Below are 23,591 nucleotides of genomic sequence, written 5' to 3' on the forward strand. Positions count from 1 at the left end.
CGATTTAAAGAACTATCGATACTTATTCCCAGTGTGACCAAATAATGACAATCGTATTTTTAGCCCACACTTGGACGGCCACATAACAGCTGGTGTTTTTGTTTTGGGAATTCTCCACAACGTCGTAGTTGAAAATGAGCGATAACAACGTCGCCCCCAAACAAGAGGACGCTTTCAACATGGATCACGACCAGGATCATAGCAACAAGCTGTACTCACGCTGCAGCAGTGCTGGCAGCACACACACACCCAACTCCTCGGCCCACAATTCAGGTAAGTGGCGCATAGGCGCAGATATCATTAACATGTGAAGAGAAGGTGTCACATTGCCATGTTGATGGTGAACTAAGAGCGGGGGGAGGCCCGCTGATAAAGGTGGCATTGAATTTCCCTATCCGATGGAACGCTATCAGCAGCAGTATTTTATTACAATGTACCCCTGTGTCTCACGCTCCCCGAATTCTGTATCCGCAGACGACGACGATGATAGTGGCGGAGATGCGCGCCACTCGGCGGCAGCCAACTCCACGCTGAGCTACAAGGAGAGGCGAAGGGAAGCTCATACCCAGGCGGAACAAAAGCGACGGGACGCAATCAAAAAGGGCTATGACAGCCTACAAGAGTTAGTGCCGCGCTGCCAGCCCAATGACTCCTCAGGCTACAAGCTGAGCAAGGCTCTGATCCTCCAGAAGAGCATCGAATACATTGGCTACCTCAACCAACAGAAGCTCAAGCAGGAGGAAGAGAGTTCGGCATTACAGAAGGAGGTAACGGCGCTGCGAATCATCAAGAATGGGTACGAGAACATGCTGCAGCACCAGCAGGCCAATCCTGGCCCGGAAGAGGAGCGTCTCACAGATGAGGCCAAATTTCAAGTGGTTAGTGAGGGAGATACCCCTTATTCGGTGTGTGATCTCTTATTAATATCGTATTATTTGATCTAATAGTTTCAGGCAATTATGGAGGAAATGTTTGAAACATTCCAGCACATACCCATGGATAACTTTAAGCAGCTTACTACTGGCATTATACCCTGGTTGGAGGAGCACTGCAAACCGCACATCCTGCGCAACATCCTCAGCCGTACCCTTCAGCAGATGGCACAGGAAGCGCAGGCGAAGCAGCAGCAACAGATCATGGAGCAGGAAACCAACGATGGGTTTAGCTGATCGCAAGGCTATTTTATAATTTCGTTAGTTAAGAGATCTATGTTTGGTAATTACTTTCATTGTGTTTACTGCGTACAAATATTAAATGCGTAATTTGAGTAGTTGTAAAAGCGTTGGCCGAGAATGAAAACTTTTCGCTTAGTCTAGATTGCGAATTAGATACAATTAACTTATCTAAGATTTTCCACCAAAGTCACCTTATCTTTGTTCCCCAACAGCCTCAGGAATTCCAAAAGAACATTACGCGTGTATGGTTTGAAGCGCTGAACTTGCTCAGTGATGTCCAATAGTATAAGAAGTTCTTCAAAATACTTTTCCAGGCGTTCCTGACTCCACACATAGCGTGCCTCGTACTGCAGTTTCAATACCCCAGCTGTGAGAGCATAGATCAGTCCCTCGTAGAAGTTCTCATCACTCAGATGAGCGGCTAACTTAGCACTGGAGAGCAGTACCGCTGGAAGATCACAACGGAACTCGTGCGAGCGCACAAAACAGGTGGCGGCTAGTTGACGAACCTGCTCGCACTTGTGCCGCAAAAGCCGCCAGCTAAGACGGCGGAAGCGGAGCAGCAAAGGATTCGGCACCTTGCCATCCGAAGTGCGCAGATGCTCCACCTTGGAGAGAAAGGCGAGAAAGAGTATTATGGAGGAGGTCACTTCCTGCCGATCGCAGCACTCCAACATGTGCTCACAAGCTTTGGGCAGCAGGCAGCCCAGCTCGTCGTAATCCAGTTCACTGGGTTCCCAAGCTGGACGCGTATCGAACTCCGTGGCCTGACGCTGGCCCACTAGCTTCCCCAGACTGGCGCCAAACAGCTGCAGTGCCGCATTCGAGATGGTCCATTCAGGATTATGGATGTGCTCCATAGCCACGAGAAGAATCTCGTTGTAGTACTTGCACATGGATGGCCTCAGTTCCGTGTCACGCACCAGAACGCATAGATAATGCAATGCCAAGGATTCCCATCGATCATGGTTGCTGTCCGTGGGAGCAGCCCCTGTCACACTATTTAGCCTCTTTAGAATCTGTTGAACGGCCTTGTGAAGAACCAAACGCTGTTGCGGATTATCGTTCTTCAACACGTGCAAGAACATAATCGCGAAACCAGCTCCTCGACGCGTGGTGCTCACCTGGCGACTATCGGCCAGGAGCTCACGTTCGAGACACTCGTGCAACAACTGAAAACCAGCGTCTGAGCTGTCTAGGATACTAGTTATGCTGCGGGTAAGTCTTCCTATACTCAACCCAGCAGCTTCAATTGCTCCTTTATGGCGACAGAGGGTCAGAACAGAGACATTGATGTCCAGACAGCGGCTCAAAGCTGCACAGTTTACGGTTTTCTGGAAGGTTTCCAGCAAAATGCATCCTATGGTCGTCGCCACATCACAACAACCCTGGTAATGAATATAAAATTTAATATTTAATAGCTAAACAAACTTTTTCCACTCACCTTTAGAGTAAGCCAAAAGCTCATGAGCAAGTACTTCCGGCAAGCCTCATCGTCATCTCCGGACTTAAAAGAGCTCTCGCTTACCAGCAGCTGAAGACTCTCGTCCATGTCCTGGAAACTGGCGGCCGTGGTTGCCTCTGCCTTGCGCCTCGTGTTGGCCAAATTGAGGAACTGCAGAACGCCCTTCAGAATGCGATCAAGAATCGGCAACAAATCCTCAAGAGGTTGATCCACCGGACCCTTTGATTTTATCACCTCGTCAAGTACGCAAAGATAGCCAAAGAGATGACCGCCAATCTTGGCAGTGCTCAGAGGATCCTCCAGATAGGAATCAATTTTAAGCGTCAATCGGTCGAGGCATTCTTTGAAATCCGTTTCCTTGGGTGGCTCCTTGGCAAAAGCCAACTTGGCGTACAGCGTCACCAAGGAACACTCGTCCACGTCCGAGCTGTCGCAAAGTTCGAAGCAACGATCCAAGCTCCTTTCATTATCCAAGTAGTTTAGCTGAATCAACAGGACTACAGTCAGCTCAAGGGCGTCATCGAAGCCTTGAGGATTATTCAGGGATTCAAAAAGCTTCTTAGCTACTATCTGAGGCCTGAAGACTCCATGGTCCATCAGAAACTTTCCCATCTGCTGGTTCTGCTGGGTGCTGCACATCTTGGCATTCTTAACGACGTGGTCGGCATACAGAGACTTGTTCAGGACCTCCAGCAGCTTGAGGGCAAAGATATTGGGCTGATAGACCTCGTTGCCGATGTCTCGTTCGATGATTTCCTGCAGGTGCAAGAAGAATCGCTTGATGTTGTGGGCCAGAGCATCTCCTCCCACGCCGATGTCCGATTTTAAGGCTTTGTGGAAGTGCTTAGCCGTGTGGTTAATTATTGTTGGTATTTTTCCCAGCATCGTGTTCCGGAACTCGGCGCTCTCCACAGCTCGATGGCGGTCAATGAAACTGTGAAAGAATTCTAGGCAGTCCTCCACCGCAAAGTTGCTCAGATTGTCCACCAGGAAGCGAAAGACCAGCAGCTGAGCGTCCAACTCCAGGTGACTGCAATTGGTGAGCAGTTCCGTGCTAATCTTGAAGAAATGCAGTCTCGAGGCGTTGTATATCTCCTTGGCGAACATGCTAAATATCAAAATCAGGCGCAACTGATCGCCCGCCGATTTGAGGTCCTCGACACAGCCCATGAACTCCACAATATACGGATTGGCTTGCAAAAGCTCAAACAGCACTTCTCGCTGCTGTATGCGAAGAAACCACTGGGAATGGAAGTTCTGAATCTCGGCAATGTTTCCGCTGACCAACAACTCCACACTGGCAGCAAGCAGCGCAGGCGATCGTTGGTTGCTGAGACTCTTTATTGGATACTGACTCGCGGCCCGCAGTCCCTTGTAGCTTAAACTTAAACGCAGTCCGTTGAAGAAGTCTTCTTCGCTTTGGTTGGTGGTGGCCAGCAGCTCCGACAACGAATGGGAGTTCAATATTCCGCTCAACAGATAGTACTTATTCCGATTTGTCCACGGCCAGAATTCCACGATCAACCGAAAGTAAGAAAATGCTCGAACCGTCTGCTTGCAGCAGTGGTTGTACAATGTGAGGGTCTCCTCCCGAGATCCTGTTTGGCTCTGCCGCTGCAGGCAGCGGTAGAAGTGCTCCAGGCGCAGGCGGAGAAGCTCCAATCTCGGAAACTTTTTCACCAGAAGGTTAGTGGCCTTCAAAATGGGCAAAAGACTGGGACTATTTCTCTTGAGAGCTTCGAGAACGGCAGTGATGCACTTTTCCTCTAAAAGTATTGGATCCAGCTGCTTCCAGTGGTCAGTTAGAAGCACCGACTGAAGCATCAGGAATGCACTGGGCTGGTCATGGGTGAGTTTTTCAGGCAGGTCACCAAAGTGGATGTCCTGCAGCTCATATTTGTGAACTATGTGGTAGTAAACCCGAAATGAGACATTCAATGAGGCTTGGTTGTTGGCGCCGCCGCACGTGTCGGCGTGTCTAGCCTCCTCCTCCTCCGCCCGTATTCGCTGGGCCAGCTGAAGGGCGGCGTCTTCCGGCAGCACATCTCCCAGAGTCTTCAATAAAAAACAATGAGTTTGACGTCAATCAGGGGCTTTCCTCCACTCACCTGTAGGTAGGACAGAAACTCGCAATGGTCAACTTTTCCCGTAGTTGATTTTCCAGCAGTTGCTTTTCCGGCAGACCCCAGCATGCCGTGTTCTTATCAAAAATATATCGATATTTTTAACCATATTTTATTGAATTTCTTTAAGTGTTTCACTGGTGCGAATGAACATCGTTTAGTGTTGGTAAATTGGTTTCGAAATGTTACTTACAGAATATGTCTATACAGCTGTTTTAACATAGAATATAAAACATCTGTTTTGGTCTAATGTTTATATCTGAGTTGATGTTTTTATTTTTTTTATGCATAGTAATTACTTTAATATTCCAAAAGGCAACTTAAAAAAATAAATGAAATAAAATATCTGTCACATGAAAAATTGGTATTCATTATATATCTGTATAATTATTTAATTATTTGCCAAACTTCTAACAAAATAGAAGTCCGATTAGAACCTTTAGCTTTTAAAAACATAGTTTTTCATTTAAATATAAGTGATTATTAATGGAAATTTATTCAAACAACTGTTTGCATTAAAAATCAATTGTGATTTCGAGCATTAGTAGACTTTCATGCGTATATAATAAAGATGCGAATTTTTTCGCAGTTTTCCCCAGCGCTCCCTCCACATTTTGCAGTTCTTCGAATTCCAGTTTGAAGATTCGTTTAAGGCCAACTTAATACTTGTAATTCTAGTTTCAACTAAAGCACCTGGCAAGTAGAGGCATCTTTCTCATTCTTAGCTTCTGCAACCCCAAAACTTCAAGAAAGCTTGGCTGAATGAGAGCCTTTGGAGCAAGTATTCAGCAGTTCGAGATATTGAGAAATTATACACACGAGGGTTGCTACCTGTGTCTGTGGCTTCTGAAAACTGAATATACTAGGAATTATTGGCATAATTTTTTTTTTTTTTTGTTTGCGTATGCTATCGGGTTCTTCAGTAGATACTCGCCGATGGATACTCATTATAAAAAAAACTGCTCATTTTTAACAGTCGGTGAGAAACATCTATTCCCAGTTTACAGGGTGCTTTTAAAACAGATTATTCGGAATAAAAATTCAAAAAGATAATACTTATTTTACTTCTTCATTGAGCAATGTCAAATATTCTCTAAAACTACAATTTCTTGTGTTTGTGTCGAGTATTTCATTGAAATTTTTTAGTATCTGAACTTGCCAGATAAACGATTCTCGTAAAAAAATGAATACGGAAAGTCGCAGCTTACGAATCATGACGAATGGCAATGAATGAAATGAAAAAAAAACTTGAAAATCATTATTATACCCGATTTGAGCTTATGTACAAACTGTAACCGTGGTTTTCTGTGTGTATTCGTGTGCGGTAACCAATAATTTATATTCCCCAAAATAACCCCATTCTTAAAAAATGAGCATGTAAAAAATAAAAAAAAGCCAACAAAAAAGAAGAACAAATATATATAATAGCAAAACTGTCTCTCGGCAATCTCTCACAATCTAAAAAACAACTAGCGACCATAACCATTATTTGTACCTTTCCGAATATATATCACACCGACGAAAACGAACTCAGTATTCGCACACACACATACACGCACTCCCACAGATACAGATACAGATACAGGAGTCTGTATCTGTGTGGGAGTATATAGTTCGGTTCGGTTTTTGTAGGCCCGTTTGTCGGTTTTGAGTTTTGAAATCCGTTTCACTATTGGAATCGTCGTTAACGGCGACGGGTCTCAAATTCGGCCAGCTCTCCACTTGGAATTCTCTCTCTGCTTCTTCTCTTTTCGCTGCTGCTACTGCTGCTGCTGGTAAGTGTATGTGTGTGTGTGTGAGTTTGTGTCGAATAAGGTGTGCTCTCCGGCGTGTTGAAAATAGTTAAAGTTGATTTTATTTTAAACTTATTGCGAGGCATGTGCATTAAAATATTTTCTGCCGTTATCTGTCAGGCCGGTAGCAATAATTGGTGGACTGCGGAGCTATCGCCTGTCAGCCAGTCAGTCAGTCAATTGGCATTATTCAATATTCCAATGTGTAATTGGGAAACTCGATTTTGTCATATTCTTTTTCTTGAAAAATTCTACTGCACATAATAAGCGTAAATTGTGCTGGTGTGCGAGCCGAGCTAAACTGAGAGCCGAGAGAGCGCAGCTTTGCGTTCTCAGTATCTCGTATTATTGTATCTTGTGCCATTACAGTGTACTATGGGATATTAAACAGATACATTTTAGCATAATTTCATATTTAAAATTCATACTTTGAATGAATGTTTTCAACTCATGCATTTTCTTTCTCCACCAAACAAATATTGTTGCATAATGGCCTTATTTATAAGAAATGTCAAAGTTAGATGATTGATGGGAATTTTCATTCAAAAGGAGTTTAATTATTGTAATTATATTGTGTTGTATTATAAAAACATCACTTAAAAAAGTTATTCTTTTTTAAAAAGAACTAAATTTTAATTCCTTTATAATTAGCTTCCTGTGTTAAGGTTATAAGACCTCTTCTAATATCCCTTTTCTCATGTTTGTTTATATAATATAAATTAAAAAATATCCTTTATTTGTTTAGTATTTTCCCATGGTGCAGTCGTGCCCGAAACCGATTTAAATTAAGTTAGCAATTACATATCCGCCCGCAGGCAATGGGTTTAGTAGTTAATTGAACGTGTTACCCACACCACAGGCTATTTAAACAATCCCCGAAAATGTTAGAACTCTTCCCAAAATTCATCATTTGGGCCCACTGTGCGAATCCAAAGTCTCGAGCTTTCATAGAGCTGGAAAATTACTCAAACCGGTGGCATTAAATATTTCGAATTTACGTTTCGAATCGCATCATTCGTATTGGTTAGTTGCTCCCTCAATTCCAAATCAAGAATATTCAATATTGAACGCAAGTTTTCTAATCTTGTTCCATTTGTTTATTTAATTATTATTTATTCCCGTATCACTTGCTCCATCAAAAATAAACCCTACGTAATCGACAAGCATACAAACTGCTGTTGTGTGCGAGATTTCAACTTCTTTGAATTTTATTTTGGGCCTGAATTTAACGCTCACTGTAGTATCTGTATCTTGTTTACTTGCATTTGAAAATCACTATCTCGAAAATATTCTGTTATTGAGAGTGTTCCACTTGCCTCAGTGTGTATGTACATATGTGAGGCATATCTGTGTGTATGTGGATTTTTACTTGCTCGTTTTTTACGTTTTCTTTGTGGCCATTATTCGTTTTGAAATAATCAAAATCGATAAAAAATATATATATTTTCTTCGTTTTAGATTTGTAAGCTCTTTTCGTGTATTAGTTGACTGGTTGTGGAGAGTGACTGTCGGTGTGCTGCCTTTTTAGATAGATTTTCGAATGTGTTAAACAGTTGGAAACACGTCAACTTCCCAATTCACACGATTCGGCAAATATGTATATGATAGTAAATAAAAAATTGGTGGTTGATTCTAAAGACGAATACTGAAAGATACCCAAAGACACTGTTGTCATTGGAAAGACAAAAATAGAAGGGGAGACAATTAAAAAAAGTTTCAAAGCTAGTTATTGATTTGAGTTTTAATTTATGGAGTTTTTAAAAGATAGTCGCTGAAAGATTAATGGAAAATCATTATGACTTTTATGCACATTTAACTGTCTTTTGAATAATACCAAAGGATTAAAAAATGTTACCAATCGCATTGAAAAAAAGTTCTGAAACGGCCTTTATTTAAGGATTTGGAAATTTTCCAAAACTGGTTTTGACACAGAACGTCAACCGGGTTGAATATATTAGGAACTTTTAAAGAACCTTATTCGAGAGTTTTCAAAACTAATTTGGAATATATTTCACTTTTCTTTCAGTGATTCGTTATATTCGAAAAGAGCGTAATTTTTGACATCCGCACCCATGTTAATGCCGCGCTATATGGGCCTGAACGATAGCTCCTCGTCGTCTGGCAACCGCGGTCCTACAGCCACCATCACCAGCTCCAGTTCAAACTCCAGCCTGGGCTCCCCGCCCACCACAGTGGCAGCCCACACAAAGATGCGACTGCTGAGCAAAGTGGAGCACAACATGCGTCAGAGCCAAGGTCAGAGCGGGCAGGACATCAACAGCCTGCTGCACACGGCGTCCTCAGGTAATGGCGTTGTGGGCGATGTCGACGGCCTCCTGACGCCCATGCGCATTAAGGCCCATGTCTCGCCGCCCCCCTCCTCCAGCAGCATGAGCGGGAGCTCCTCCGGAAAATGCGACTCCTCCCTGCAGGGCAGCACTCGGCCGGAACGCAACCTGTGGAGTCGTGCCGAAATGCTGGAGATGCTTAATATTATGCAGGAAATGAACGCCCTGGAGCAGCTAAATGATCGGAATCTGAAGAGCGAGAATGTGTTCCGTCAGATCGAAGAGGTGATGCGCAGCAAGGGCTACGTGAAGAAGTCCGGAATACAGATCTGGACTAAGTGGAAGTTCCTGAAGTCTACGTATAATACTACCACGCGCCACGGCACTGGGATACCAAAGGTGGTCCCGGAGGAGGTCTACAGAGTGCTCTGCCGCATGCTCAGCGGTGAACGGCGCAGTGGGAGCAACAGCAATAACATTAGTGCCAGTCTGAGCGAAGGCGGAAATTCAATGGACAGTTCTAGGACGCAGGGCGAGGATCCTAAGGAGGACATCCTGGGCGTGGAGCATCCCATTTTCGGCTTTCGACTGGGGCCCATAAAACCAGAACCAGTTGATACAGGTATTGAATATTTATCATTTGACATTTAATACACATAAATAGTTAAATTAAAGATTCTATAAATTAAACACCAATAGGAGTCATTAGTGTTGCTAAAAAGGTTATCCAACACCCTAAAAAAGAAAATTTATTCCAAGAATTTTGAGTTCTTTGAAGTTTAAATGCCGTTGATTTTATTCACATGGTTAAGAGATCAAAATGGATACATCCCCAAAAAAAACTCTGTTTATTTTTATAGTATTTTTGTTTGAAAATAAATAATAAACTCCTAATTATAGTTTGAAAATAATACCATTTGAATTCTCTCTTCCAGGCTACGAGAATCCTTCGAAATCGGACATGGTGTCCGAACCGGATATGGATGCTTTTGATTATGAGGCTGAGGGGAACGGTGATGGCACTCAGGCGGGCCATCAAGACCAGGAGGAAGTGCCCCATCTGCCATTCATTGTTTCCGTGAAGCACGAGCCAGACATGGACTTGGGAATGGACGAAACAAATACGCCACCGCCAACGGCACCTGCCTCGCCATCCCCACCGCCTGCTGAACTAGAAGATGATGCCGACGGAGATCCTGTGTACACCTCAACGCCAATGCCCCCTCTGCGAGTGGCCTCGTTCGCCAAGGATGATCACAATCGTCCCAGCCACGGCATTTTGCAAATCGACAGGCCGCCGCCAACGCTAACCAAGATGGGCCGGGTGGCTAGCCCCAGCCGGATGAGTCGCTCACTACCGCTTCAGAACACGAACAACATAAACTTTGTCCACCCCACAAGCAAGCTTATGCTGCCCCGCAAACAGAACTCTAACCAATCCGGCATGAGACTTCCGAGAGATATTAGTGTCCAGCCGTCGGGCATGCGTATGAAGACTGTGCCGATGAGGGAGACTGGCTATCCCCATCGTTCTGAGCGTATGATCTCCGATCTGGAACAGCCCATGACCAGTCCACCGCACTCGCCAACCATACTGCAAACCCATCTGAACCGAGGTCCGCCGCCCAAGTATCCAACTCACAGCCAACATATGGGCCCCTCCACCAGTAGGCAAGCCCATACAATGTCTACCCACCAGTTGACTCCGCATCAACACCAACAATTGCAGACCCGCAAACGCCGAATGGGCCAGAGCCCAACAATGGGGATGCCTGTTCCAGTGAAACTCCAGCGCAGCTCCACAATGTACGACTCCAATCCTAAAGGACCGCGTGCCAATGCACCTCCAGTGAGCGACGAGGGTAAGAGAAAAACTAGCGAAGAGGATTCCAAGCGACGCAAAAAGCACCATGAAGAGCTTTTCGCAAAAGAGCTGACCCACTTGGCAAATGCGATGCGGGTGGCACAGAAGGAAATGCTAGTGGACTTCTTTAAGCAACAGAAAGAGTTTGCGCGACGGGAGCACGACTTCCAGATGAAGCAGGACACGATGGTGATGCGGGCATTGCGGAAACAGACCAATCTGCTGCTAAAAACGGCCAAGGACCTGGTCGGTGGTGATACAAAGGCTCTTGATACTAAATTGGAGGCTAAGGAAGAATCCATACCCGAAACCCATATGTCTTTCGAGCCGGAAACTCAGTTGGAAACTCGAAGGACAGACCAAATTGAAATTAGAGACGAAATTTCAGATGCTCATGCAGAAGAGGATGGGGATGAAATTATGGTGGATCCCCAATACATTGATGACGATGAGGATGATGATGGTGGCGAAGGCGAGGAGGATGAGAACGACGACGAGGAGGAAGATGGGGAGAACCTGGTGGACGACTTTGATCCAGAAATGTCTCCACTGGCCTTGTCTGCCTCAGCATTAAGTGAAGACTATTCTAACCAAGTTGATGGTCATGAGAACCATTAGTTGCGATTCCCATCTTTAAGTATTATTTAAAAAGACAGACATCATTGTTGAGACCGATTCATTCCGATCGCATTCCTTAATATATACTATACATATAGTATTCCTAGAGCCACACCCGCGCGTTGTTAAAAGACTTGATTAAACTTAAGCATTATTACATAAACGAAACTTAAAATTAACTAATATTTATTGTTTATCGGAGCTTAGTGCCCAAAACTGCTGTAAAGTTATGGATAAAAGAAAATTCACGATATTAAAAATAAATATTATTGTGTATATTATTGAAACGATATCCGTAGTCAGAACTTTTTGATATTCGGATTGAATGCCACCATAAACAAAAGAACAAAACGCCAGAGCATCGAATTTCCTAACAAGAAATTTATTTAATATTGCATTAGTTTAAAAAACAAATTAGGATTTAAAACTAAACGAAATTAGGGAAATTAAAGCGCCCTACAATTACAATTACGAGAAATCAATCAATCTTACTGGCTACGATTTTTCGGAAAATTTGTTTTAATAAACTAAATATTAAATAGTATTAGCTTAAAAAGACAATCTGTGAGTACACTAAACTGGTTAATGCTCATTGTGTAGTTTGCCTGCATGTATAGACTATGGGTTAGTGTGTTCGGTAAACGCCTAAAGCAAAGTGTTAGCAGCTAGTGTTTATTTTACAATTACCATTACGACCCCGCGTTACCGTGCCCGCACCCTTCAGCCCGTTTCACAGGCTTCATCCCATTATTTAGTCGGGCCGATATATAGGCGTTTTGGGTATAAATTCAATTAAAATAACATACTCCATCATGGAATTGGAATCACATTGTTGCTTATGCAGTCGCCAGTGCAGGCCCAGCTTATGATATAAATGATTGTTCTCCCATTCGAACAGCTTGTCTAACGTGAGTTGTGTCTGTAAGAAATTAATATGCGGTTAGTAATATTCAAAATACAATAATTTAGAGGCTCATACGCGTTTGCTTAGGCAGATGACGGGCCAGAGAGAACAGCCGAGGGTGCAGCAGCAGCAGACACAGCCGCAAAAGAGCCATTTCACGTTAACGGGCAGGGACTTCTTCAGGACTCCATTGATTCGACCCACCGTAGCCTTAAACTCTTCCGGAGCCACGCGTGACAGCAAGCCACATGGGAACTCAGAATTAAAGCGATTGCTTAGGCCAAAGCTGTAAAAAACAATGGATTTAATATGTATATATTATATATGTGGTGGACGTGTCTGTGATGAGACAGACTGCATTTTTATTCTGCCCAACGCCTCGATTATGCAACCTGTCAATAATGGACAACTGTCCATTAACTGCCCATTTTAAAAAGTGAGGTCAAACTGCATCAATATTAAAAGAGGACTCGTGGAAATTAGGTTACTAAGACCTTGAACTACATTCTGTTTTCTTTTTGGAGAGCAGTTGTGTATAATTTGCTTAGAATGAGTAATAAAGTTGGCAATTAATCACTATTTTTATAGTTGAGCTTATCTGTTATGCGGCGGTTTGTCTTTTAAAACCATATTCCCTTAATGACTGAGACTCTTAATTATCTAATAATAATGGTGACTAAGGCATGCTCCACTTACACGGTCATGTTTCCAGCACCGCGAATAATGATGGGCTCCGGTACCGGCGCCACAGTCTGATCCTGAAAGTGCTCCAGCTCCTCAAGCTGATCATCCTCGTAAATAGCGTCAAAGTCGGAGAAGGACATGATAGTCGGATGTAGATGCGTTTGCAGTGCTCAGTTCTGGGTGGATGTGCTCATTCGCTGAAACAGGTGGCGAGGAGATAAAGAAGAGCCACAGGCGCTCTGGCTGTTGGGTGTGCGAGGTCAAAACATGTTGGGGGTTCCGTTTCTGGCAGGGATTCGAATACTGGCTGAGGATTTGCTTCAAAGGTTTTCAGAATGTTCTTCGGCTGATTCCGCCATAAGCGGTTCTAGCGGGATGGCGCCTGTCTCTCGATCTGTTGACGTAAGTATGTGGGTGGAAATCTGTTTAAAATAAAGTGCATATTAAAAAACAATTTATGCAGAATTGCATCGTGCGGGAGGTGGGCGTTTTTCAACACTGTTCACTGCCTTGCTGCTGCGTGCGAGTGTGGATGGAAGGGGTGGGGGGTATGAGAATCCAATACAAAGAAATGTAAACTAAAAGTTTACTTTTCACTTTAGCATTTAAAAGCCAAGAAATACGCCAGCAGTAGGTGAAACAATAAAGAAAATCATTCGTTTCCCTCACAATCGCACGCATACACACCTTTTAGAGTTTTCAAGTGCAGAAGGCAGGTCTTATTTCGCAATCACTTTTTCTATCCACCAACCAGAGAAATGTACAAGAGTTGTGTGCGCAGCGCATCAAATTCTTAGTTTATCCGTGTTTTAACAATTCCTGATTGTTTAAACAAAGGGCCTGCGACTTTAGCACGATTTCTACGTTTTTGTTTCAACACGAAAATAGATTATCCAGTTCGTGCTGCTGAGATTGTTGTTAGACGTCGAACAGCTGGGCCTGTAGGGTTGCCAGCTCGGGCGAGATTCAAAATGCTCCCACTGTGGGGTAATATATTGATTTATTAATTATCTATATAAATAAATTAATGTTATGTATAAAATACATAGCGCGCGACAAGCTTAAACCTAACAAAGACCATATGGTTGTGCACAAATTCGACGGATTAGCAACTGAAATAATATTGTATAAGCTTAATTTCGAAGATTACAATGTTTGTAGTTTCTAGCAAGGCATCATATTTGAGATGAGTTTAGGTTCCGAGGAAGGTCCTTCTACTTCTTTTTCGCTGCACTTGGGCTTGTAGACTGGAACACCGAGGAGGCAGACATCAGATTCTCTATATACTGTCCCAGAACCTGGTTTTCCGAGCGCAACTTGAGATTCTCCTCTTTAACGGAATCTACCCTCTGGGACAGGTCATCCAGGGTGTTCTGCAGCTCCAGCACCTGAGTAATTAGACGAGCCTTCTCCTCCCTGTCATCTTGGGCCATTTCCAATGCCTCCAGTGAGTTGTGCGAGGAATCCGGGGTAGAGCTACGGTTGGTAAAGGATGAGCGCAGAGAGTCCATGGACCTGCCACTTGGCATGTGGGGTACCGTGGAACATTCGTCTTCCTGGATCACCACTGATTGAGAACATTTATTAATGATAACATCATCAAGAGAGCCGCCCACACCCCGGAAGTTTTCTCAACCTACCCTGCGGATCCTCGTCCATGTTGGGAATGCTGTCGTCGTTATTTAACAGGGACATAGTTGGCAGTAAAAAAATGCACCGGTTTATTCAAGGAATAAATAAATTTATTTTGCAAAAGTGTCGCAGTAATTGTCGGAAAAAAGAAAACTGCCACTTTGGGACGCTTGGCAGCACTGGCAGGCACGACCCACTTTCAACACTTCTTCCAATCTTCAAAAGTAAGAAGAAGCGATACATTTTTTGTTTATCAATTTATTTATTAATATAATCTATTATTCAAATGTGTTTAACCTAATAAAAGGTTATTTTTTTTTTTAATTTTATTATATAACATTTCATACTATTAAAAATTATGCATTTTAAACTTTAATTTTAAAGTGGTGCGCTGTCATATTATCTATATTTAAAGTTATATCTTGATATGGTTCTGATATTTCAATAAAGTTTATCTTGATTAATTCAAATTCAATATGAAAATATTTAAAATATACACAAAATAAATGCATAAAAATAACGCTCAACTTCCGCCTTTTTAAAATAACCGACACCAGGCGCAAAATCAAAGGCAGAGTTGCCACCTGAGCTGTTCGATCAGACAAATTAAAATACACACATGCTTTTGCAGTTTCTAATATCGCACTCGACATAGAACGCGTTTGATTCTCAAGTCGAAACAAGGACTTTCCAGAGGCTAGTTTAGGTCAAAACTAATGGTAGTTTTTGAAACGTGTTTTATATTTTCGCCGATATTGGAATTCAGTGAGTACCTTTTTCGTACAAGGTACGCAACAATTTGCCTGCGAGGTCGAACGTATTTGGCACCCTTGCTGTCTGTCGTTTAATCGCTGTTCAGTGAAACGAAAATAAAAGTAAGTGAGATATCCTGCATTATAATATTATGTCTCTGATGTCTGGATTTATGTATTACAGTATCTATTTACAACTCAAGCAGCATCCCTTCATCCTTGTTCTTGTGTTTCTCCCGCTACGTTGGATTCCTTAAAGGTAAGTTAAACATTGCATTAATTTTACAAAATTTCTATAGTTTCTAAAATTTCTGTCAGAAAAGAAAAAGGTAAGTTCCTAGATGCTATTTCTTCCGAACCCAGATAAGACTTTTTGTATTCTTAGAGCCCTGTGACATTGCCAGCTACGTAACATTAGCCAATCACAGCGGTTTAAAATTTTAAAGCATTTAGTAAAAATATAAATAATAAAAGAATCAAAGCATAGGGATCCCTAAAAATAATTTAAAGTTATTTTTGAGAAAGCATAAATCTTCTACCATAATAACTAAAAATGGTATCAAAATTTAACATTGTTTTAGTGTGACCGTACTCAAATGCACAGGAATTGCCCATTTCCGATTTCTGGAATTCACAAAAACTAATATTTGTGAATTTTTACAATCCAGCAATAAAATATAATTTTCTATAGCTTTTACCTGTGTTACCTGTTTCCAGGTAAAAAGAGTAGAAATATTAGGTACCTTGCCTAAGTAAGGTAGGCAAAAGGCTTTGCCCTTTTCTGTAAGATTAAATGAATATTCAGTTTTATTTTTTATTAAAAATTTAAATATCCAAACCTAAATAGCCCTTAAATCATTTCCAGGTTTAAATCAGTGAAAAATAAGAGCAATTTTAAATAAATGCAATATTTTTTTTACGTTGGCCAATACCTGAATCTGGTTTAATACCAAAAAAGGGTTTAATACCAAATACACATAATGAGTGCAAATGGACGCGGGAAACTCACAACTTTAATTCAAAAGATATAATAACGAGAGTTAAAAAATAAGGTGGATGGTGATATTTATAAAACAAGGTTTCAACTAAAAACCGAAAGAGGAAAATATTCAAATAAAATACAAACTCGGAGGAAAAAGGGAAAAATAAAAAAATACTAACCGGGTGGTGGACTGTAAAATGCCAAAAACTTTTGTGCGGCTCAACGTACAAAAATTGTAAAGTGCCCGAAAACGAGACGCGGAGAGAGGAGTTTTAAAAGTGAAGAATTTTAACTGATTTCCACTCGAAAGGAATAATAAAAGTGGGCGTCTGAAGCGGGAGTACAATGGTGCCGATGTCGATGGCCTCCGGAGTGGCCAAGCAGCTCCAGCAGACGAAGCGTGAGGTTACCATTGCCACCTCCATGTCATCAGCCACCAATGACAGCGCCGCCGGAGCTAACAACAACAACAACTTACTGACCCTGGCGCCCCGCAAGGAGGAGCTGCGTTTTCTGCCCCTCGCATCCATGCCCACGCCCGGGAAACCCTGCAGCATCACCATCAGCAATTTGCAGGCCCACAACATGTCCAGCAATCATCAGAATCAGCTTCATCCCGCCCTGAAGACGAAACTAACTCAAATGAACATTGTTCCGAAGCCCTTAAAGGGATCCGGATCAGTGGTAACTTCGACATCAGCGCCTCTGTTCCAACTGCTGCCAGCGCCGAGCAAGCCCAGCCAGCAGCCACTGGTGGCCATTTTGACACCATCGGGAAAAACAGCAACCGTGATCGGTACCACTGCCCAGGCGAATGTCAATTCCCATCCAGTTGTGATAAGACCTGGTCAGGCACAGATTAGCAAGGGCCATTTTGCCATCCAAGGCAATGCCCTGTCACAGACGGTGGGAGGGGTAGTGTCCTCCGGAGGAGGAGCACCACCTGGATTGGTTGGAAAACCAGAGCTTGTCCAGAAAAGTGTCATTGGTGAGTAAATGGGGGGGGATTAATTTTTTTTTTTGTTATATAAGTGGTTCTTACAATATCCGAGTAATTAATTTTGGGAATCTAGTGTTTGATTTTGGATGTGTGTCATTCGGCCTTTGGTTTTGACTTTTGTGGTGTTGCTGGTGTTGTTGGTGTTGCTGGCGTTGCTTCAGCCGCTGGTTTAGTTTTTAGTTGTTGTTCGACTGCTGCACATTTCATAACACGAAACGGAACGAATACGGTTTTAAACGAGCCACTTTAATTGGGGATTGTGTGCGTGTGTGCTGTGCGATTCGTACAATTTTCGGATAGAAATTTATCCATCAGTTTTCTGTCTCTTCCGGGGCAGAGAGTTCAGAATCGAGAAAAACGGAAAACGTTGTAAGTATTTAGCTTATTGCTCGTTTTTTTTTTTCGTTTTTCTTTTTTTATCAAAAGCAATATGCATAAGGCGGGGTACCACCACGAGCAACCACAACAACAAGCATAAGCAGAAACAACAACAGCCAGCGATGATGACGATCAGGTTTTTGCAGCTGCAGTTGAAAGAGAAGATGGTCCGGGGGTCGGGAAGTGGAGCACTTATCGGAGGATCACCGCATACCTTAAGATGACTAATTAAAAGATATTAATTAGTTTTCAATTTTCTCTCTTGCCTTTTCAGCAACTACAGCTAGTGGAGCTGTCACAACTAATTCAACGCTTCCCGTCCAGGTTGCCAATCCTGGAACAACCAAAATATCCTTGGTCAATCCCATCACGCCACGCTCCCCGCTCATCCTTAGCAAGGTGGCTGTGGACAAGCTGCGACTGAAATTCAACCAGGCCAAGGCCAATCCTGGATCGGTTATTATCAGCAAGTCGGGCACTGTGAAGAAGGTGCTGCCCATGCCGCCGTGCAGCGAGGATATGATCAGGACATCTCAGAATAACAACAACATCAACGGCAAGGCGGCTATTCCCATCAAGGCAGTGTCCGTGGTGGCAGACAACACCAACAAGAGCATGCTGAAATCCAAGCAAATCATAAAGGCTGTTCCTCTGCCGGTCAAGGAGGATACTGCCTCCACGGCTCTACCTTCAGTTACCATCCAGAAAGTCCTGCCTACGGCTGTAAAGATTATGCCACTGGCTCCGGCTTCGGCTCCGGTTCCGGCTCCTGCTGCAGCCCCCGTTGCCACGATTTCGGTTCCTACAACTGCCAATCCTCTGCCGCCGGCTCCCATTGCTTCGGCGTCGGCATCCGCAGTTCCAGCTCTTAGTCCGAAGCCCCAGCTTATAGGGCCGGAGACCACTATTGTAACTATAACGCCTGCTAATGGTTCGATTTCGGTTCCAAAAGCATCGAATGAACAAGCAGCGTCCAAGCCCACACCCACTAGCAGTACAAAAGCCGTTTTAACATCGGAATCAAAGACTAAACTGGAAATGGCTCTCAACGGTCCTCATAAAATGGTTCAATCCGAAACAAACACAAAGCCACAGGCACATGAGCCGGAGGACCTTTTCAAACCACAACTAGCTCAACCTAAGAATCCACCCAAGCTCCAACGAGATCCAAGGGATACGCCGAAGCCAGAACAATTGGAGGCCAAAGACGAAGTTAAGATGCGACAGATTGAATCAACAAATCCTTCTAAAAATCAACAAGTAGAGCTTCATAGTCCTCCGAAGCAGAAGCAGCCATCTGAAAAGCCACGTCAGGAGCTTTATAGTCCTCCGAAGCAGGAGCCGCCATCTGAAAAGCAACGTCAGGAGCTTCATAGTCCACCGAAGCAGAAGCAGCCATCTGAAAATCAACGTCAGGAGCCTAATAGTCCTCCGAAACGGGAGCAGCCATCTAAAAATCAACATCAAGAGCTTTTAAGTCCTCCAAAACAGCAGCAGCCATCTAAAAATCAAGATCAAGAGCCACATAGTCCTCCGAAACAGCAACAGCCATCTGAAAATCAACGCCAGCAGCCTGAAAAGAAGACTCCGCCGAAACCCAAACCGCCGGAGCGCAAAGAGCCGCCAAAGCTCCCGCCACCGGAAAGCAGGAAACAAACTAAAGATCATCAAACAAAGTCCAAGGATATTCCTAAACTGCAGCGATCCAAGTCCTTTGTGGGCTCTCCGGAAATTTCACTGATTGCTTGTGAACGCCGGCACTCCGTGGCTATCATGGCCAAGGAAGTGGACGTGATCGAGCAGCCTTCTGCACCCATTGAAACAATCACCATCGAGGACGACGACGACAGCGAGGAGGAACCGTTCCAGCACACTCCTCAGCCGAAGAAGAAACCCATTGTGCTGCCCATTCTTCCAGCTGGAATAACTATATCCACTACCCGACGATCATCAGGTCCTGCAGCGAAAAATGCGAAAAACATAATTTCCTCCAGAAAGAGTTCATCATCCAGCTCCAATAGCGACGTGGTGGAGGTTCCCGTGTCAGTGAGCAAATTAAAAGAGGACCTGAGCCTGCTGCCGGGAATCAGTATTGTGAAAGCTGAATCCTTGCCGCTGACCAAGGAAGACTTTGAGCGCTCCCTGCGCTGCGATGAACAAGTGCCTAGTACACCGCCTTCATCCTCCTCCAGCGCGTCGGTGGCCTCGGACATGCTTACCCCACCGAAATCGGTTGAGCCAGTAGCACCGCGGGCCCCTAAGAATGGTGACCTTCACATCCAAGAGGCGTTACCGCCGCCTGGCTCACGGGCTAATGCACTAAAGAAGAACATGCACCAGAATCTTCCAATGCTGCAGTGGCGCGGTCAACAGCCGGCGAATCTGCAGAACTCATCGCTGCGGTTCGAGTTGAACCGCTTCAACCTGTTGCAGCTAAACGAACGCTGCGAGCCGCGCCAAGGACCCGCCAACTATTTCGAACGGGCGCTGTACGACCGGCCGGGTCGCAGGCCTTCCGGTAGCGTTCATCCCCTGCTCTACCTGTGCCAGCGATGCAACTGCCATGGACCAGCCGCCGACTTTCTGGCTCCCCGTAAGTAACTGTGATGCCAAAAAATACTTGTTTCTAAGTTCCTTTATTATCTCCCGACAGATTATTGCTCCGTTCATTGTGTTCGCCGAGGACAAAAGCGACGTCTTCCCCCAAGCAGCCAAACAGAGAGCAAGATAAGTCGCACCCAGCCGGAGTCGAAGACAAAGGAGCAGTCTTCCATCAGACCAGCGCCGTCCAATAACAAAGCCCCTGCCAAGACCCTGGAGCAGCCAAACCGGGCGAAAGAGAAGGGTAAAAAGGCATTCCGCTGGAGCGAATACTTAAAGTCCAAGGGCAGGGATGTGGCTGCGCCCATCCACTTGTTTCTCAATCCGTTCCCCATCACACCCAACTGCTTTGAGCGCGGGATGAAACTGGAGGCGATTGATCCGGAGAACTGTTCGCTATTTTGTGTGTGCACTATTGCCGAGATTCGTGGCTACCGGCTGAGACTTAGCTTCGACGGCTACTCTTCCATGTACGATTTCTGGGTGAACGCGGATTCGCAGGACATCTTCCCGCCAGGCTGGTGCGAAGAGACGAACCGTGTCCTTCAGGCACCAAAAGGCTACTGCTCGGAGCGCTTCAACTGGAACCGCTATTTGGTGAAAACGGGCGTAAAAGCGGCTCCGCGCTCGCTCTTCACCCACTTGAACGTTACTCCGCAGGCGGGTATTCGCAACGGATTCATAGTGGGCATGCATCTGGAAGCGGAGGATCTTAACGACACGGGAAAGATCTGTGTGGCCACCATAGCGGACACCCTGGACGAACGCATTCGCGTCCACTTTGACGGCTGGGATGACTGCTACGATTTGTGGGTGCACATTAGCTCGCCCTACATCCATCCCTGCGGCTGGCACGAGGGTCGTCAGCAGTTGATTGTGCCGCCCGACTACCAGAAGTCGGTCTTCAGCTGGCGCGACTACATAGCCGATGTTGGGGGCATTGCAGCTCCGAAGCATCTGTTTATGCCACGGCAGCCGATGGAGTTTCACGGCCGGATGAAGCTTGAAGTGGTTGACCAACGGAATCCCTGTCTCATTCGTCCCGCAACAGTTGTGACGCGGAAGGGGTACCGGGTGCAAATCCACCTCGACTGCTGGCCGACAGAATACTACTTCTGGCTTGAGGACGACAGCCCGGACCTGCATCCGATTGGCTGGTGTGAGGCCACCTCGCATGACCTGGAAACTCCACCGGGCTTCCTACAAAGCAAACCAATGATGCCCTGCGACACGGAGGGATGTCGGGGCTACGGAAACGCAAAGCGCTTCAATCTTAACGTGCACGCCCTCCAGGATTGTTGTCCTTATGCCCCGGACAACTGGCGTCAGTGGCGCTCCAAGACAGTAAAGCCGCCACGCGTTGCGCCGGAAAGCATCTGGCGTGGTCCAGAAAGGAAATTCAAGCGAACTAGTCCCGAGCATGACCGAGTGGATGTCAGTAAGAAGTACAAACCTGAGGTGCTGCCCCCCAAAGCCCCTAAAACAGAAAACAAGCCGGAAGTCAAGCAGAAGGGGTCACGCCGTAAAGCAAAGCATGTTCCGAAGCAAGAAAAGCCGGGTCCGAAGGAGCAACAGCCAAAGAAGCAGGAGCCAGATCCTCGGTCTCTGGCCTTGGCCAACCCCATTGTGAAGGACTATGGGCCGCAATACGTCCAAAACTATCGGCTATGGCAACAGAACAGTGCCTTCGATTTGGATCAGGTGCGGAGCAACCCACTCAACTGGACGAAGTGGGACGTTTTCGAGTATATAGAGCACGCCCTGGAGTCCGAGGAGATTGCCAAGACCCTCTTCGAGGAGGACATCGATGGTAGAGCGTTGCTGATGATCGGGCGGCAAGAGCTAGAAAAGTACCTGAAGCTGAAGATGGGTCCAGCCGTGAAGCTCTACTCGCTGATTGTCAATCTGCGAATTGCGGTGGTTTGCAAGTTCGAGACGACAACCACGGGCCTGGGGATCTACGCCGTCGCCAAGAAAATGAAAATGAAGAAAGAGAAACTGGACTCGCCTGTTTCTGCCAAAGAGAAAGTGAATGGCTTTAAAGTGAGCCGCATTGATTTTGATGCGGAGCGCTCGGAGAGCGGAGATGACGAGGAGGACGTCGTGCTGGACAGCGAAGACTTTCTCAGCGTGGAGGCCTGCCATATGGACGAGGACGAGGAAATGGATTCGGACGTTGATGCAGATCCGGATGTTGTTATGGTACCGCTGGGGACCCGTAGACCCATGACAGCATCCTAGGATTTTAGACCCAATCGTTTCCGTTGATTGATTCATAAGATACTTTGTTGCACTGGCCTAGGCCTAGGCCCGTTTGGGTATTATTTAATTGATAGTAACTAACTTGTAAGTCTTGTAAGATTTAAACTATCATGTTTGTTTGCCCCCCTATTCTCCAATAAAGGATTCCCTTAGCTCTGTAATGCCCAACCTTCCGTCTAAACATTGGTGGGATAAAGTGATGTGTCCGATCCCACCTCGTTAGTGTCATTGGCTTCCTCCGCAGGCACCGACAAAGTACCGTCCACTTCGAAGAGAACTTTATCGAAGATCTGTGTAGCCTCCACAAATTGTTGGAACTTTTCCATGTTGTTGTAGCGCAAATTATTGGCCAGCTGGTAATTTTTCAGAGCTCCCAACAGGTGACTGTTGGACAAAATACCCTCATTCTGGAGAATGATCATCAAGGCCTTGAGCTCCTGGAGACTCAGCTTGGTGAATGAGTTGTCATTGAGCACTTGGGTGGCAATGGGTAGGATTTTCTGCAGGATCAGGTCACATATGAGAAGATTTGAGAATGGAACACTTGACTTCAATCCTTCAGGGTAAAAATTATAGAACTTACCTTTGCCACCACTTCCATTAACGACAAATGTTCGTGCTTATTGGCCAGAGCAAATATTTGGAGCACCACCTCCATGGGCCATTCCTGGCTGGCCAGCTTCTCCATGTAGCAGTCGACGAAGTCGTACATTTTGAACCTCTGGGCGAGAAGCATCAGCTCTCCACACATCTCGATGTTGACGGCATTGCAGACCTCGTAGGTGTAGATGTACAGGAGCAGGGACTCATAGGCAGTGGGCGAGGCGTCCTCCACTGTGATAATCTGTTTGTTCTTTTCAAATTCCGGATCCTTGATCAACCGCTCAAACTCCTCAGAGGCGGATACAAGCATAGTCTGGTGGCACCGGAACACCCGCTTACATCGTTTCTGCTGTCCTGGTGGCGTGAAGAGTACATGCAGCTCGCAGTCCGACTTCTGGCCAGTGCGGAGGAGATCCAGGCGGCGTAGTTTGCAGTTCATAGTGGCAGGGGATTTTTTAGGGGGGCGT

The 23,591-nt window shown here is 45.0% G+C and overlaps 7 protein-coding genes and 1 long non-coding RNA gene across 9 annotated transcripts; 3 read left to right on the plus strand and 5 right to left on the minus strand.

Annotated features, from left to right (window-relative positions):
- The first annotated feature begins 52 nt into the window (after window positions 1–52).
- On the plus strand, window positions 53–1,270 carry LOC6501484 (max-like protein X). Its single transcript, XM_001955309.3, has 3 exons — window positions 53–273; window positions 475–878; window positions 948–1,270. Exons 1-3 carry the CDS (start codon window positions 135–137, stop codon window positions 1,167–1,169), a joined length of 765 nt encoding a protein of 254 aa, XP_001955345.1. The 5' UTR covers window positions 53–134; the 3' UTR covers window positions 1,170–1,270.
- LOC6499080 lies at window positions 1,212–5,057 on the minus strand. The gene is made up of 3 exons (XM_001955310.4): window positions 4,749–5,057; window positions 2,620–4,695; window positions 1,212–2,563 (listed from the first exon to the last, which is right to left on the minus strand). Exons 1-3 carry the CDS (start codon window positions 4,830–4,832, stop codon window positions 1,340–1,342), a joined length of 3,384 nt encoding a protein of 1,127 aa, XP_001955346.1. The 5' UTR covers window positions 4,833–5,057; the 3' UTR covers window positions 1,212–1,339.
- A 1,297-nt stretch (window positions 5,058–6,354) lies between these two features.
- Window positions 6,355–11,613, plus strand: LOC6501485. 2 transcript variants are annotated; one of them, XM_014911584.3, is made up of 3 exons: window positions 6,355–6,538; window positions 8,583–9,466; window positions 9,780–11,613. In XM_014911584.3, exons 2-3 carry the CDS (start codon window positions 8,629–8,631, stop codon window positions 11,324–11,326), a joined length of 2,385 nt encoding a protein of 794 aa, XP_014767070.1. In that variant the 5' UTR covers window positions 6,355–6,538; window positions 8,583–8,628; the 3' UTR covers window positions 11,327–11,613. The 2 variants fall into 2 exon arrangements, with proteins under 2 accessions (XP_014767070.1, XP_044570172.1); XM_044714237.1 differs by lacking the exon at window positions 6,355–6,538 and adding an exon at window positions 7,399–7,579 and having other exon boundaries at window positions 8,015–9,466.
- Window positions 11,614–11,692: 79 nt separating this feature from the next.
- Window positions 11,693–13,060, minus strand: LOC6499079 (cysteine-rich hydrophobic domain-containing protein 2). The gene is made up of 3 exons (XM_032454868.2): window positions 12,927–13,060; window positions 12,306–12,516; window positions 11,693–12,245 (listed from the first exon to the last, which is right to left on the minus strand). The coding sequence occupies exons 1-3, from the start codon at window positions 13,052–13,054 to the stop codon at window positions 12,078–12,080; spliced, it is 507 nt and encodes a 168-aa protein (XP_032310759.1). The 5' UTR covers window positions 13,055–13,060; the 3' UTR covers window positions 11,693–12,077.
- An 835-nt stretch (window positions 13,061–13,895) lies between these two features.
- Window positions 13,896–14,742, minus strand: LOC6499078 (short coiled-coil protein B). The gene is made up of 2 exons (XM_032454871.2): window positions 14,555–14,742; window positions 13,896–14,481 (listed from the first exon to the last, which is right to left on the minus strand). The coding sequence occupies exons 1-2, from the start codon at window positions 14,607–14,609 to the stop codon at window positions 14,129–14,131; spliced, it is 408 nt and encodes a 135-aa protein (XP_032310762.1). The 5' UTR covers window positions 14,610–14,742; the 3' UTR covers window positions 13,896–14,128.
- Window positions 14,743–15,093: 351 nt separating this feature from the next.
- LOC116655912 lies at window positions 15,094–15,623 on the minus strand. The gene is made up of 2 exons (XR_004311009.2): window positions 15,481–15,623; window positions 15,094–15,397 (listed from the first exon to the last, which is right to left on the minus strand). It is a non-coding gene; the product is annotated as an uncharacterized LOC116655912 (long non-coding RNA).
- LOC6501486 (BRD4-interacting chromatin-remodeling complex-associated protein) lies at window positions 15,483–22,682 on the plus strand. Its single transcript, XM_001955314.3, has 4 exons — window positions 15,483–15,557; window positions 16,164–17,268; window positions 17,933–20,251; window positions 20,312–22,682. The coding sequence occupies exons 2-4, from the start codon at window positions 16,626–16,628 to the stop codon at window positions 22,498–22,500; spliced, it is 5,151 nt and encodes a 1,716-aa protein (XP_001955350.1). The 5' UTR covers window positions 15,483–15,557; window positions 16,164–16,625; the 3' UTR covers window positions 22,501–22,682.
- On the minus strand, window positions 22,548–23,563 carry LOC6499077. The gene is made up of 2 exons (XM_001955315.4): window positions 23,105–23,563; window positions 22,548–23,021 (listed from the first exon to the last, which is right to left on the minus strand). Exons 1-2 carry the CDS (start codon window positions 23,561–23,563, stop codon window positions 22,698–22,700), a joined length of 783 nt encoding a protein of 260 aa, XP_001955351.1. The 3' UTR covers window positions 22,548–22,697.
- Between the last annotated feature and the right edge of the window lie 28 nt (window positions 23,564–23,591).

This window comes from Drosophila ananassae, chromosome 2L, assembly GCF_017639315.1.
Source record: "Drosophila ananassae strain 14024-0371.13 chromosome 2L, ASM1763931v2, whole genome shotgun sequence".
NCBI lineage: Eukaryota > Metazoa > Arthropoda > Insecta > Diptera > Drosophilidae > Drosophila > Drosophila ananassae.

Coding starts and splice junctions, on each gene's coding strand:
- LOC6501484 (XM_001955309.3), top strand. CDS start 135: ATGAGCGATAACAACGTCGCCCCCAAACAAGAGGACGCTTTCAACATG. Junction 274..474: donor CTCCTCGGCCCACAATTCAG/GTAAGTGGCGCA, acceptor CTGTATCCGCAG/ACGACGACGATGATAGTGGC. Junction 879..947: donor ATGAGGCCAAATTTCAAGTG/GTTAGTGAGGGA, acceptor TTGATCTAATAG/TTTCAGGCAATTATGGAGGA.
- LOC6499080 (XM_001955310.4), bottom strand. CDS start 4,832: ATGCTGGGGTCTGCCGGAAAAGCAACTGCTGGAAAATCAACTACGGGA. Junction 4,696..4,748: donor AGTTTCTGTCCTACCTACAG/GTGAGTGGAGGA, acceptor TTTTTATTGAAG/ACTCTGGGAGATGTGCTGCC. Junction 2,564..2,619: donor GCTTTTGGCTTACTCTAAAG/GTGAGTGGAAAA, acceptor ATTCATTACCAG/GGTTGTTGTGATGTGGCGAC.
- LOC6501485 (XM_014911584.3), top strand. CDS start 8,629: ATGTTAATGCCGCGCTATATGGGCCTGAACGATAGCTCCTCGTCGTCT. Junction 9,467..9,779: donor ACCAGAACCAGTTGATACAG/GTATTGAATATT, acceptor TCTCTCTTCCAG/GCTACGAGAATCCTTCGAAA.
- LOC6499079 (XM_032454868.2), bottom strand. CDS start 13,054: ATGTCCTTCTCCGACTTTGACGCTATTTACGAGGATGATCAGCTTGAG. Junction 12,517..12,926: donor GGTGCTGGAAACATGACCGT/GTAAGTGGAGCA, acceptor TGTTTTTTACAG/CTTTGGCCTAAGCAATCGCT. Junction 12,246..12,305: donor TCATCTGCCTAAGCAAACGC/GTATGAGCCTCT, acceptor AATTTCTTACAG/ACACAACTCACGTTAGACAA.
- LOC6499078 (XM_032454871.2), bottom strand. CDS start 14,609: ATGTCCCTGTTAAATAACGACGACAGCATTCCCAACATGGACGAGGAT. Junction 14,482..14,554: donor CATGGACGAGGATCCGCAGG/GTAGGTTGAGAA, acceptor GTTCTCAATCAG/TGGTGATCCAGGAAGACGAA.
- LOC6501486 (XM_001955314.3), top strand. CDS start 16,626: ATGGTGCCGATGTCGATGGCCTCCGGAGTGGCCAAGCAGCTCCAGCAG. Junction 17,269..17,932: donor TGTCCAGAAAAGTGTCATTG/GTGAGTAAATGG, acceptor TTGCCTTTTCAG/CAACTACAGCTAGTGGAGCT. Junction 20,252..20,311: donor CGCCGACTTTCTGGCTCCCC/GTAAGTAACTGT, acceptor ATCTCCCGACAG/ATTATTGCTCCGTTCATTGT.
- LOC6499077 (XM_001955315.4), bottom strand. CDS start 23,563: ATGAACTGCAAACTACGCCGCCTGGATCTCCTCCGCACTGGCCAGAAG. Junction 23,022..23,104: donor TAATGGAAGTGGTGGCAAAG/GTAAGTTCTATA, acceptor CTGATCCTGCAG/AAAATCCTACCCATTGCCAC.